Source organism: Sipha flava, unplaced genomic scaffold (genome assembly GCF_003268045.1).
Source record: "Sipha flava isolate LNK unplaced genomic scaffold, YSA_version1 176_pilon_pilon, whole genome shotgun sequence".
Classification (NCBI taxonomy): domain Eukaryota; kingdom Metazoa; phylum Arthropoda; class Insecta; order Hemiptera; family Aphididae; genus Sipha; species Sipha flava.
In genome coordinates, this window is record NW_020272062.1 from 1,314,354 (window position 1) to 1,329,512 (window position 15,159).

The 15,159-nt window shown below is 26.3% G+C and overlaps 1 protein-coding gene across 1 annotated transcript; it reads right to left on the reverse strand.

Moving 5' to 3' along the window:
* LOC112680406 (exocyst complex component 1) lies at window positions 1-4,701 on the reverse strand (the record flags this gene model as incomplete). Its single annotated transcript, XM_025550491.1, has 14 exons — window positions 4,466-4,701; window positions 4,320-4,406; window positions 4,164-4,259; window positions 3,826-3,940; window positions 3,451-3,605; window positions 2,995-3,222; window positions 2,683-2,925; window positions 2,315-2,546; window positions 1,945-2,174; window positions 1,463-1,647; window positions 1,184-1,394; window positions 898-1,051; window positions 218-363; window positions 1-135 (listed from the first exon to the last, which is right to left on the reverse strand). Coding segments are annotated over exons 1-14 (2,379 nt in total), but the record flags the coding sequence as incomplete, so codon positions are not given.
* Window positions 4,702-15,159: the final 10,458 nt, after the last annotated feature.

The window sequence follows — 15,159 nt, forward strand, 5'->3', positions numbered from 1 at the left end:
TCCTTTTTTCACTTCTCGCCCATGATACTCTTTAGTTACTTTCCTAAGTTCTTGTTTACTGAAAGCTACTTGATATCCAACTTCAGATTCTTTAATACCTTGAGCTACCTTAGCTTCCACTCCTTCAAAAAATAACTTAACACCAATCAAAACATTAGCAAGTTTTACCAATAAAGCTGTAGAATCAATTTTAATAAAGTAATATAAATATGCTCACATTAAGTTTTTCAAGAGGTCTACCAAAATAACGAGTTACATAAGCACTTAAGGCTTCACTATACTTTTGTTTTGCATCTTTTCTGAATTGATCTAATATGGAGATTTTTAACTGAGACAGCAATGCGTACAAATGATGAAAGTTTTCTATAACCAGTAGTTAAACTATAATGATTTATTGGTGCCATTTCGGTATGCGCTCTACTGGTTTTTCCTGTTCTACGTCAGTTCAACACTCGTTCTATATTGAACAATGACTGAATTTCTTATGGATTATAGAACGTGAGTGCGAGGCAGGATCAGAAATGCATTATAATAAATAGGTTGCATATAGGTGTCTCACAAGCCGAGGTTTTATTCATAAAATAGTAAATCATCTAATTTCATACGTAAATGAAAATACAGGAGCCCACACTAAAGGCAATGAGAGCTCATTGTTGGACGCAAAAATGAAATGATTATTGATGGTAAGTCAAGATAACCCTGATCTTTTTCTCGCCTTGTTGGAAGACATTCAGAGGATGTACCAACAATAAAATTAAATACTGTTAAAACAATGTTTGGTAGAATGCAAATCAAAACAAACACTAGTCCATATAGCGCATACTGAATTAGAAACTTGTCAGTAAAGGGCATACCGAAGTAGCACCGATTTATTTTGTATTCATAACTATAACTTACCCATTCTAATCACTTCAGCAGGAGTTTTAGGGTGTTCATTAGCTACTGAATGAATAGTCTCAAACATCGCAGTTATAAGTTTTATATACCATTTATCTAAATCAGTTCGACGTTCAGTCTCTCTAAATATTTGTTCAGCTGTTTTAGCAAAATACTAAAAAACAAATATAGATTCTTTTTCACCAGTATAATAAAAATAATCTATTTTTCATATGAAATAGTCTTAAAATACTCATAGTAATATAAAACATAATCACAAAAACTGTACATCTAATATATTATTTACCTCAAAGTTAGCTACAAAAGGCAATATGCCACATTTAGTTTTTTTAGCAACTTTTACATCTTGAATCGATTTTAAATGAGCATGCATTAATTTATCATAATTTCTTTTAACATGAACTAATGCAGACCCATAAGTCATACTTAAAAATGAACCAGTGTCATTAGCAGACATAACATGGCGACCCAATCTTACCAAAACTGCCATCGAATAACTAGAAAAAAAAATATTATTATCAATTAAAATTAACAGTAAAGGAACAAAAAGCTCATAATTAATTACGTGCTATCCATTCTCTCGTGATATTGTATAAATGCAATTAATTCTGGTTCAATACATGCAAAAATTTCACCCATTATTTTTTTAACTTCTTCGTTTATTTTTTTTTCAATTTTTGTTTTTGGTAAAGATGGTAATGGTTCTTGAGTTGATTTTACATCTGATCCATCTAAAGTTGTTTGAGTATTCTAAAATACATTTAAATTACACATAAACATTATTAACTTAATAAAATATACTAATCTTAACACAGTTATGTCATATAATATTACATATATTGAGTTAATAAAATAAATAATAATTATTATCAAAATAAAATTTGGTTTGATTTAAGTTGACCAAATTTAAATTTTTTAGTAGTAAATTATATACAATTTTATTCTGAATAACTCAAATATATTCTAACATCTCTACAATGAATCAAAAAGTTCAATTTTATTCTGATTAATATTTAAAATTAAAATTTATAGTATTGTATATAATACTTTAGTTGAAGGACTGAGTACATCCAATTGGAAAAATGACACACAAAAATTTTGTTCTGACAAACAAATCGGTTCAAGCTCTGAAAGAACTGCCTCTAATACTTGGTCAAACCTTTGTCGCTCTTGAGCATCACTTTCCTGTGCCCAAAATTCTCTGTCTACACCTAATAACCAATCAGATGGTGGACCAGTTGACCTTCTAATATCTTCTTTTGAACTGGATAAATGGCCTAGAATAATAAATAATCATTAACATACGTAAATTTCAACTTAATATTGTTGAATATACTTAAACACCTTAAATTACATACAAAATTTAACTTCTTTATTAAGCTACAAACATAGTATCAATATTAAATATATTAATTACCAGCATTTACACGCAACTTTGCATCTTCTAAAAATAATTTTATATCTCTTTCATAGAGTTTAGATAAAGATGATGTATAAACTTTATTAAGTGCAATAAAAGCTTTTCTATCCATTGCTTTACACCAATGCATTAGTTCTGTATAAGCTGCAAGTTCGCGATGTAGTGTAGTGTGTTTCATAATTGTCAATTCATTATTAGAATTCTTTTTGGATTCCCCAATATCATTTCCCTGTAAATTAAATTGTTTACAAAAATTATTAAACCAGTTATAAAATTGTTCGTATCTTCATGTAAATAAAATAAAAAATATAAATCACAATGGCTAATTCTTAGTAAATTATTAATAATTATTGTTTGAGATATACCATATGAATAAACAAATTATTAAGATGTCTAGATAGAATTTGAGAGAATTTTGCTTTCCATTTCTCAAATCTTCTTCTTTGTTCTTGTATAGCTTTCAATCGCACAAGAGCTGGATGAATTTGTGCATTCATTACAGCTTGTAATTCTTTTGCAGCTGTAATAGCATCTCGTAATCCAGATTGTGTAGTTAAGTCAGCATCAGTTAAGGCCAATTGATGTTTTGGTGAGAGTTCTAATTGATGCTATCAATAAATTTTTTACATTTATAAAAAACCTTTTTTTTTTTTTTTGTATTAGTTCTTGATACTTACAATTACTTTTTGTAGTTCATTAAGTAATTTTTCATTATTAGAATTTGCTGTTTGAATATTAGCATTTTTTTGATCCATTTTATCAATAGTATCTCGCACATGTCTTAAAGTTTCATCATACAAATCTAATGCTGATTCAACTTTTTCAATTTCTTGAATAGCTGTTTCTAACTGATCCATCAATTTTGTAACTTGAGGCTCCGAGGCAAGAACGCTTTGCACATTCTCCTACATAATAAAATAATTTAATTTTAGAATTTTCAAATATTTTGTGTTATAAATTTCATTTTTTGATCTAAAATAGACAAACATTTTATTATTTCAGTGAGGAAAAATGTATAAACTATTGATTAAGACTTTTATGCTATCTAAAATAATTAGCCTAAAGTAATAATATTACACTAAATAAAATTGAGAAGTCAAAGATATATTATGATTGTTATTAAAATTACTCACACCATCTAAAGCCATTAATTGTGATGCTAACATATCTGTAAACGCTTTGGCATCTTTTGCAGCAAATCCGCATTCTTTCATTAATAATTCTAAGTCTCGTTCTTCTTTCTCTGATAAAGGTTGAAAATCTTCAGCACTAATAATAGGTGATACAGCTAAACAGTAATGTACCATCGATTTAGAATTATTTCTAAGAACATTACTTAGAAGATATTATAATGCTTATCAAAATCATGTAATACAATAACTACATGGTATATATTTAATTATAGATGATTATCAAAACAGCAGTTTAAAATATTAACAAATTTTAGTAATTAAGAAATTTAAATATTAAATTTTTAGAATAATAATAATAGTAGTAAAACTATGTACCTAAGGAAAGTTTTGATTTTCGATCAGCAGGTAGAACAACTAAATCACCAGATGTCCAGTCAAGTGGTAAATTTTTGAATTCGGGCTTTTTATCAAATACATAACTAGCACATTGCTAAAAATAAAACAATAATAATAAAATACTATTAATTACTTATTAAAACTATACCAAAACTAATTTATTAATTGATATTGCTACATTTTTTGGTATTATGGCATTAAATAATTTAAATTTGTTCAAATAACTATAAAGAATTTGATTATATTGTATGTAATAGTATTTTCCAATAAATGTAAAATAAACATAAATTAATTAATATATATCATTTTTAATATACCTTCCATAATGATATCAAAAATATTTTACGTTCTTGATTATTATTAGCCACCCATTTATATGGTTTATCCAATATCAATTCTATATCTAAACAATCCTGTAATTCAAAAAAACAACAATAATAAAAGAAACTAAATTGATTAAAATATAAAGTAACCTGAGACGATGTTTTTCCATCAACAGTAATCAATTCATTTAATGACCATATTCTTTTTTTTTTTACAACTTTATTGTCAAACCTAATCTAAAAAAAATGTAGACAGAAATTAAAAAAAATATGTACGCCAAGTTACGAATACATACCTGGTGAATATAAATATTTGAAGGTGGTTCCTTAGTGTCTGATAAACACAAATATCCAAATTTCTTTTTCTTCGAATCATTACTTACACCAACAAATGCTAAAAGCTTTTGATCACATTGATCAAATATTTCTTGTTGTAAAATTTGTCTCGCAGTAGCCATTTGTTATTTAAAATTTAATGTGAAAAATTAAAACTAAGAATTAAATTATAATCAATTTTTGTAACAACGAACGTAAAATTATATTTGAAAAAAATGAATGAATATACTATTATAAATAACAATGCTGATAAATGATAATAAATTATAGATAAGAAGATTCGAACCAAGACTTATCAATTACCATATGGGATAAATAACAGGCAAGGTCTATTGATATCAATTGTGTAATGATCACAGAGAATAGATTAATGTCACAAACTTTTTATTTATCTATGATCACAAAACAATGGTCTATGGCATTACCTATATAAGTGTTATTCCCTAATATCACTTTATAATTATACCTTTTTTTTTCAATTCTATGGGATAAATTTAATTTTTGATTCTGTGAACACAATTTCGACTAGGAGAATTGCTCCAATCATCACCAATTAAAAAGTAAAATATTCATAATATTTTTATAAACTATATATAAAAAATTTTAATTTTCATGTTTTCTTAGCTTTTTTTTTTAAAAAAATGTGAGTAAATTAATTTTAGTTTAACAAAAAGTTTTGATTTAATACAAAAGTCTTCATATAGATCTATTAATAATTAAAAAAATATCTTATGAGTGTTTGAATAATAAATTTAAAAAAAAAACGATAAAATCACAAAAACCCACTTAGTACATTATAGTAGTAAAAACTCATAAAATTTTCAATTTTATATTTGAAGCTTGAAAATTGGATACAATATTTTTCATAAGATTTTCTTTGTAACCAAATAAAAAATGAATGGAAAGTTGAAAAAAGTTTATAAACTGTACAAATTAAAATTTTTCAATTTATTTACACGTGTGATTATGCTTAGCCAAATACTAGAAAAACAGGACAAATATTTAGCCATCATTCTTAATATAAAGATGATAAAATAAATCAGTGAACAATTTCGATACGATACAATTGAACCAGCAATATTTGTATTATACAAAAAGCACTTGCAATGGCGAATATAGCGTTTTGGCGCCCCTAGGCTTAATCACTTCTAACCCCTCCCCCTCACCTATCACTCTACTAAGGAAACAACAATATTTAGTCTAAACCCTTCTTTTAAAATTTTATTCAGTTTTTTTATCAAAAAAAAATAATATTAAATCTTTAAAATAGAAAACTTCTAAAAATAAAATATTTCATGTATATTATTTTACTTCAGATACCATTATTACCAGTACAAATAAACAATGCTTATACAGTCACATAACGGAAATATAAATAGCCAGATATGAAAATACTTATACTCGGATAGTCGGATGTTCCCAATAAGTATAAAAGTACTAATAAATTATTAATAATAGCTAGTAACTAACTGTAATTATTTTATTACAAATGAAATATTTTCAAATTGTAATAATAATTGTAATATTTTTACTATAGCCTCTAGGTACGCATCATACAATGTACATATTAATATATAATTATAACTTTTTAAAATTATTTTTATTCGAGTTTATATGACAAATATAAAAAAAATATATTAAAATAAATATACCTAATAAATTAATAATAACACTTAATTCTATAAAAAAAAAAAAAAAAAAAAAAAAGCCACCATCATAAAAAAGCCACCCTAGGCAATAAGCCTTTTAACTTGCTCCATAATCCGCCACTGAGCACTTGGAGAAAACGGTTACTGAAATAGAAACGAGTATTGCATAATCCTATGATGGAGTGGACTATGGCCATCACAGCCTTTATCCTACAGTGCTAAAACCTACTATTTCATTAATTAAAATTTTCTATAAAACTTATCCCTCCTCGTTACTTAGATCACTGGTCAATTAGATTCCTTTTGTATTAGGTTAATCATTTAGAACTATGTAATCGTTATTTAAAAAATTTAAAAATAAATATTTTATTAAAAATAATAAAATGGTTATACTAATAGCATTGATTTTAAAATATTTTAAAATCAATGCTAATAGTTAACAATAAATTTTCAATTTGTATTTATTTGATGTAATTTAGTGTCTACATAATGGCTTATTCATTCTGACTTAAGGACTGATAGAGGAACTCTGAAAGGGAGCACACGAATTACATTCTGTAGAAAAGGTATACACGAATTGCGTCTTAAAAAATTCATGTATTTTAATTAAAAGTTCTTAAACAACTAACAAAAATAAATAAATAATAATAATAATAATGTTAATTCAAATGTGCCATCAACTGTTTTAAATTTAATTAAAAATTCTAAATTTGATTTACATGTAAATACTACTATACCATTAATAGAATCATTTAAAAATAAAAAAGGTTAATTTTCGTTTGTAATACAGTCAATGCTGAACGGACAGTTAAAATATTCATTGGCAATTTTGGTAGTTGTTCACTTCAAACTTGATATAAATCATTTTTTATACAGCGAATATCTGTAATTGTTAATGTACTTTTAACACTGATATCAATACTTTATTTTAATGTCGATGCATTAGTTTAGTTGTTTTTTCATATAACTCTTGTGTACCTTTTCGCTTAAGAGAATAACTTACAATTTGTCGATTTATAACTGCTTCAGATAGTGCATTGTGGTTGTGGTCAGTATCACTCACGTTAAGTAAAATATCATAATTTTCGTTAATTTTTAAATATGCTGTACTCGTTTTAACGGTACATTTCCAACGTTGAATATTATTAGCCAAACGTTTATGAAAACAGAACTTATATTTGTCAATTATTTTCAAATGTTTTTGTTTTTCACTAATACTATTTGCACTTCCATCTTAAAACTAAACAGTTATCACAGCTCACAGTGGCATAATTGTGGGGAGAAAGTTCTCCCCTGACAATTTTTTGAGAGATAAAGTTATAATTTTGCCCTCCTCCAGATAATCTAACAGTACAAATAGCACCTTTTATTAATGAACTCTTATGGGTATTATTTAACAATATTGGTACCTAGTACCTGCTACTTGCAATTTATGTTAATCTAAGCCACAAAATGAGTTAAAAGACTTATGTAAAATCAAACAATTAGATATACTGTATCAAATACATACAATAAAAATATGTTTTAACTGGTGAGGGGGAGGGGTGTCAGGGTTTTGGTAGTAATAAATATATTATATTCCCCCCCTAGATTTTTTCCCAGTTACACCACTGACGGCTCACGTAGGTATACAAAACACCACGGAGAACCCCTGAAATTAATTAAAATTTATATAATATAATAAAGATAATATAGATCGTTTTATTGTATTATCTGTTGTAATAATATAATATGTATATATAATAATTTATAATTATCATATATTATTATCATTATATATTATATTCTAGAAATGCAAAATATTATTATATTTATTAGCTTATTTTTTACACATTTTATTTTTATTATTATTATTTTAACCAAAACAATAGCTAAAAAATGAAATTACTATACGGTATTATTAATTTACGAATATTTTTTTTTATTTATATTCTTGAAATGACAAATATTAATAATATACGACAATATTAGAAAATACGTAGTATTAATAAATTTATATTGTGATGTTTATATACATGTACTATGTATAGTATATATTATATGTATATGTAGTACATAGATTATTGTATAGGCCGCAACTCACCAACACCGGTTTGCATCGACGAGAATATGCTTAATTGTTAAATGGACTCCACATATTGCGCAATGAGTTAGTAAATTTTATTATTATAGTTGAACAATATAGACACAATTATAAATAAGTAAACCAAAATTATTAAAAATTATTATACATTTAACTAAATAATAATAATAAAAATATTAAATTAAATTTAAATTTAAGGTTTTTGAATTGCTTTAAATGCTTTTATAATTTTTATATCACTGAAAATTAAGATAATGTTCTGTAAGGCGTCTATCCCGCCTAGAAATTTTTGGCCCGAGTATAATAGTTATTTAATAGCTGCGTTCGATAGCCTCACTAAATAATACCTTCATCGTATTCTGGATATGAAATGATCAGTTGATTTTTTTTGTCAAAGAGGACGTTCATCCGCAAAATAAGGTTCACCTGTATTCTAAAGAATATAATCGTTCCCTTATTACAGACAAAAGATGTATTAAATACAATCGTATACAATCTTGTAATTGCAACAGTTAATTATGTTCACACCGTAACCGTAAATTGCTGACTGTTCGTGAATTATCTTAGGTCCAACCTCGATAATGTATCAATTAAGTCATTCGTATGACCATATAACATCAAATTGGGCACTTACCTTGGTATATGTGGAACAAAAAAGTTGTGGTAAACAACCATGGTCGTTGACAACCGGGAAAGCATAAAATCCGTTAAAATGGTAGTCACTAATGTCTATGAATATTCGTAAGGGTTTGAATTTTGAATTTAACCGTCAGTCTAACTTACAATCGAGCATCCACAATCATCATCATGTTTGAAAATTATAGTACGTATAACAATCTACATTTAAACATATAATTATCTAATCGTTTAACGAAAAATAATGTTTATGAGTAGAATTTTAAAATTTCATTATAAATAAAATAAATTCCGATCGTTTATCCCTACAATTTAATATACTCGTAATATATGTTATTATTATTATATATATTTAAATTTCAGTCTTCACCACTAATATTCTACACACAACATTTTAATATATTATTTTATTCAGTAGTTCCACTTTCAAATTAACTAATGTAATATATGTTTAAACTAATAGTTTATAGTTTATAACAGTGGTTGACTAGTGATTTCTATTGGAGTCCCGGAAAATTAAAATAATAAATAAACGAGATTCAGAGAAAAAAAATTAATTTAATTATGAGACAACTACAATCTGAGTTTGCTAAATCAAATAAAATATTCTCAATAAAATAATATAAGATAAAATAAAAATTAATAATTAGTTTTTGGATAGTACTGGTAAACTAATTTATAAATAAAGCATTATAAGCATTTATATATTTCTAAATATAAACTATTTGTTTATTTATTTATATATCATATTAAAATATTGAATTAACGTATTCAAATAAGATATGTTAATCCACATTGTACTTTACTACCCCATGCGTTTTTTTGTGGAAATGGGTGCATTATATTTAAGTTTTAGATTCCGAAGAACTAGTTCTTTTATACGTTTAATTTTTGTTCTTTGATTTTTAATTTATACAAATTTAAGCATGACATTTTCGGTACTTTTTTTTTAATTAGTTAATTATTAATTATCGCCCAGTGATTATATTTTGTCGCCTAGTCGATAGTATTTTGAACGTCTATGCGAAATTATGTTGAGCGAACGTGAAATACTATAGTCTATTCAGAATCATAGTACACAAACTCACGCATGTCTACCAAACTGCCAGACAACCAGCGATATCTAGACGTTCTTTTGATTAGCTGACTTCGTTGTCATTATTCAATCGTCGTAGTTGTATCCCAAAGTCGGCGTCTGCCGCCTTGTTAACAAATTATTATAAAAACGAAACCTTGTTACGAGTAATAAACGAGTACCACGACAAAATACGCCAAATGAAAACGTCTCGTACCATGGAGGAAAACGCGACGGATGTTCTGAGACGTAAAACAGCGTGTCTATCCCTAACCTTAATCCAGGAGAGTATTTAAACTTACTTCTAGGGGGGGAGGGTCTGAAATATTTTCTTTAATTCAGGCTCAAAATTTACAAGTAAAATTGTTGGTAAAATTTAAATCTGGTGAATTCTTAATATTTATGGTTTTTTTTTTTTTTTATCTAATGCCCGATCCGCTTAGAATCGACTTTTGTGTAGTTCTTTTTTAACACCTGTCTGTGTTTTGAAAGTTATGCTTGTGTTTTATTTGATTTTTATTTTATTTTGAAAAAAATACGCCCCTGCCTTAACCTAATGGACTGTACCATTACACTATTATTATATTATACATTGACTTTAAAAAAAAAAAATGTTCATCACAAAGTGAAAATTCCTTAAAAAATGCACTGAAAGAGCCTTAAAACTTAAGAAACTTCATAACTAATAAGATAACATGAAAAAGATTAAAATAAGGAATCAGTTAATTTAAATACGTTTCTTTATACATTTAATACATTTTCTCATTCTTCAAAGATTTTTAGCTTTTTAGACCAATATATTTTATAGACAAAAATAACATATGATTTAATACACAATATAAAATATAAATATTCACTGCTTAACTATTGATTTACCTATTGTCAGTGGCGTATTTATAGGGGGGGGGGTGCTGGCGGTTTCTACCTCCCCAAAAAAATATTTAAAAACGTCAAATTTTAAACATATCAGAAATATTATAATTTTAGTTTGTTTATTCAATAAAGTATTAAAGTATAATGAAAAAAAACAAAAAATATATATATATATATAGGTATATAAAAAAAATATTAATATAACTAATAATTCAATTGTAATCGGATAATAATAACAATCGACTGCACGGCACTCACACACACATGGTACATAATCTGATGTGGGGAAATTATTGATCGATAAGAATATCAATATCTTGTCCGTAACTGTCACGTTTTGTCAGTTGTCAGTATGCACTTAGGCCGGCCGCACACCAAAAGAGCAAAACTGCTTAAAGCAGACTGAGGCAGCTTTATTATGACTAATTAAAAATAGAACACATGTAATTCAGTGAAACCCGCACACTGATAAGTCATAGTCAAAACAAAACATTTTTACTCTTCAGTCAATTCTAGTCATGACTAATCGTGTTTTATCGAAATAGAACATGCTCTATTCCGTCAGTCAAAACAAAACAATTTTTATTAGTCAAACCGCCAGTTTGACCGGTATCAGATGGTTAACTAGTTGGATACCACTGACGTTGCAGAACGATCGTTCATTAATATAATTAATTACAATTCATAATTAATAATAATATATGATCACTGTTTTTATATATTATATATATATATATTTTATATATTATATTATATATTAATATATATATTTTCAAATTTTTTTATACATTATACATTTTGTATACCTATATAAATTTTTAAATTTTAAATCATCATTACGTAATTCACGTAAAAAACATTTGATTAAATTATTTGTTGTACGTTTTTTATTTAAAGGATGAACCCACATTCTTTTTTGTTTTTCATCCTCTTCGATATTTAACAACAAAGACCACAAAATAGGAACAATAACTTCTTCTTCGTCGGAAGACATGTTGGTGACTGAAATACTATACTACAATTTTACGGCTAACGATGACTTACACAGTTTTGCTTTTTTGGTGTACGACCGACCAAAACAAACTGTTTTTAGTTGTTTTTAGACAAAAATGACTAACGATGACTAAAGCAGTTTTGCTCTTTTGGTGTGCGGCCGGCCTTAGGGTTGCACAAAAACGATAATGGTTCGATATATCGATGTAAACTTTTTTATAGGTATCAAATTATGGAAATATCGATATACTAATATAATTTTATATATTAATATTAATATAAATAAATATTAATATTAAATATTATAAAATGTACAACTTGTAAGGTAAAACAATTAGAAAATTAGAAATTCAGAACCAATACTTATTATCTAAAGATTGTAAAAATACAAGTTTTTACAATCTTGATCCTAATAATCTATTTCTACTTTCAGTCATTATGTTACCAGTCTTACTAAACAATCTTTTTGATAGTACTTATGTTGCTGATACAAAAATATATTGTCTGGCTAATTTTTATAGATTTGGAAAAACTCCTTTGATATTTTCCCATTCATTAATCGGATCTCCTTTGAGTTCAATAACCGATTTATTTAAATAAGAATGTATCATCATTACCTCCCAAATGCGGCAATGCACCTGTATTATAATATTTTAATATAAATCTTTAACATTTCAAGTCCTCATATATTTTTAGTTTTTATTGCATTTGGATTTGATATTTAATTTTAATTTTTACTTAATTTTTATACTTACCGTTTTTTTACCCAATGTCTGCTTTTTATTAATATTTTCCAATGTGGATTGCGATTTTATTTTTTTATCACTTCCTTTTTTACCGTCGGTTATTAAATGGCTTCTTAAATTTTAAACAGCACCATGTGATGTTTTATAAACTTTTGCACAAATGTTACATTTATACAAATATTGACTGATTTTAGTGAAATATTGTAGAATATGTGAAGAACTCCACTTTGAAATTTCACTAACATCAGTAATATTTAAACTCATTTTTAAAATTTGTTTTCCAAAAGTTAATAAATATTTAAAATCACAGCGACAAACAAATAATCGTTACTGAGTCTTATTTATCCACTGGTAAGCCCAATTAGATTTAGATTTAGATATATTTAGAACTATTTGGTCATACTAAGTAGTAATTAAAAACTGACAAGTGATGACACAGCAAATAATATTTAATACGTATGTACTTTATAATATACCTATACTTCATAGTCTATTCAGAATTACGAGTGCTTACGAGTGCTAACGATAAATATCGACATGCCGTTGTTTACTAGACTGCGATGCATTCCATGAATTTTATTGAAAAACAATCGTCGAGTGCAAGACTCCCGGGTAACCTATACGTTATAACTTATAACCATAGGCGTGTCTGAAAATTTCGCGCAGGTATGGCTAATAACATTTTTCATTAGGAAAATTGAAATTTTCATTTAGGATACGAAGACAAAGAGTGACTTATATACAATACACTACCTCGAGAACGTACGTAATTGTAGCTACTACAGTAACTATAGCTAGTAAATAATATAGGTACTCACGCTCTTCAAAAAAATAAAAGGTATATAACATAAAATAGAACTACATGGATACTTATAGCTATGGATATTAGATAATAAATATTATTGATTAATTTTTGTCACAGACATATTATACATATATAATATTACATGTGAAAATATTTATTATTTAGTTCTGTTTTATTTAATCATTCTTTTTACTTTTTAGTAATTATTTTTAATGATTTAAGCATAAACTTAAAACGTAGCTGGATTTTGCAGGTCTGGCCAGAGTGGCCATAGCCGTAAACACGCATATGCTTATAACCATTAGGCCAAAAATAATCACAGCGAGTCGCGAATATACGGATACGCTGTCCCGGTGATCGACAATCGAGATAATTATAAAGCTATTAAAACCTGTATCAAAGCATGTCTGAGAAATAATTTGGAAAAATTTAGTATGAATAAATAATTATATCCAAATATCGGTATAAAAATATCGATGTGATATTTTTGATAATATCGATTTTGTTTGCGCATCCCTATATGCATCTATGCACAACATAAACTAATCTAAAATACGATTAATACGATCATCGTTTAATTTAGTTATTAATTATTATTATTATTATTATTATTATTTAGTATTTAAACAATAATTTGATAAAGAACATTTTATACTAAATTATAAAATTATTTCACTATTAGGTATGACACCCCCCCCCCAAATAAGTTTCTAAATACGCCACTACCTATTGTAGTTAGTAGTTACTAGTTAAATGTTACAATTACTAAAAACTATTCAGTATAGTACAGGGGTTCCCAACCCGTGGTACGCAGAAGGCTCGTTGGTGGTACGTGAAGAAATGTTTTGGTATAATTATTTTTTCTACTATTTGCATTCTATATTATTTAGTTTAGTTTATTTGTTATTACCTAATTTTATAAATATTGATAAAATTGGGTTTGTAATCGTAGCAATTTATTTTTATTATTATTTATTCAACCTGATATTGATGTTCTTGTACAAAATAAACAACAAAAAATATCACATTAAGTTTAAAAAATATAATTGTAATTTAAATATTAAGATTTAACTAAAAATTGATAATTTTTTATTTTATAAATTTAAACTAATAAAAAATGTTAATAAATTAATGAACAATAAAAATATATTTAAAAATATTGTTGACTCCTAATTAAGCTTTAGAATTAAGGTGGTATACGTATTAATTATAAAAGTGTCTGATAGTACTCGACGATAAAAAGGTTGGGAACCCCTGGTATAGTAGAACCATTGATTGAATATAAACTATAGCCATGTTCTCATTAGGGTTCTCATTAATTTATTCTATGATAAAATAATAGTGAATAAATTTAAAAAATTTAAAAATTGACATTTCAATTTATAAAAATAATATACCTATATTTTAGACGATGAAATAGAGATATTATCTTTAATGATCAATAAAGATGAATTTCTACGATATATTACACAAAAGCATAAAGATAACTGTTGTACAATACTCGAACCACTAATATGGGCAATACATTTCAATGTTCCGAAATATCAAAGGTTACCTTTGTTAGAAAAAATATTACTTCAGAATATATCACACATAAGAATAAATTACAGTTTCTTGCCAGAAAAACAAATACTTGGTAAAGCATATGAATTATTAGGAATACCCACAGTATGTGGTGAACCTGATAAGTAAGTACACGATATAAAATTCGTTAAAATGTAAAACTATATATAAATATAGATTAATTAAAGTTTAAATATTTAGTTATTACTTAGGAGTATAAAAGTGCAATGG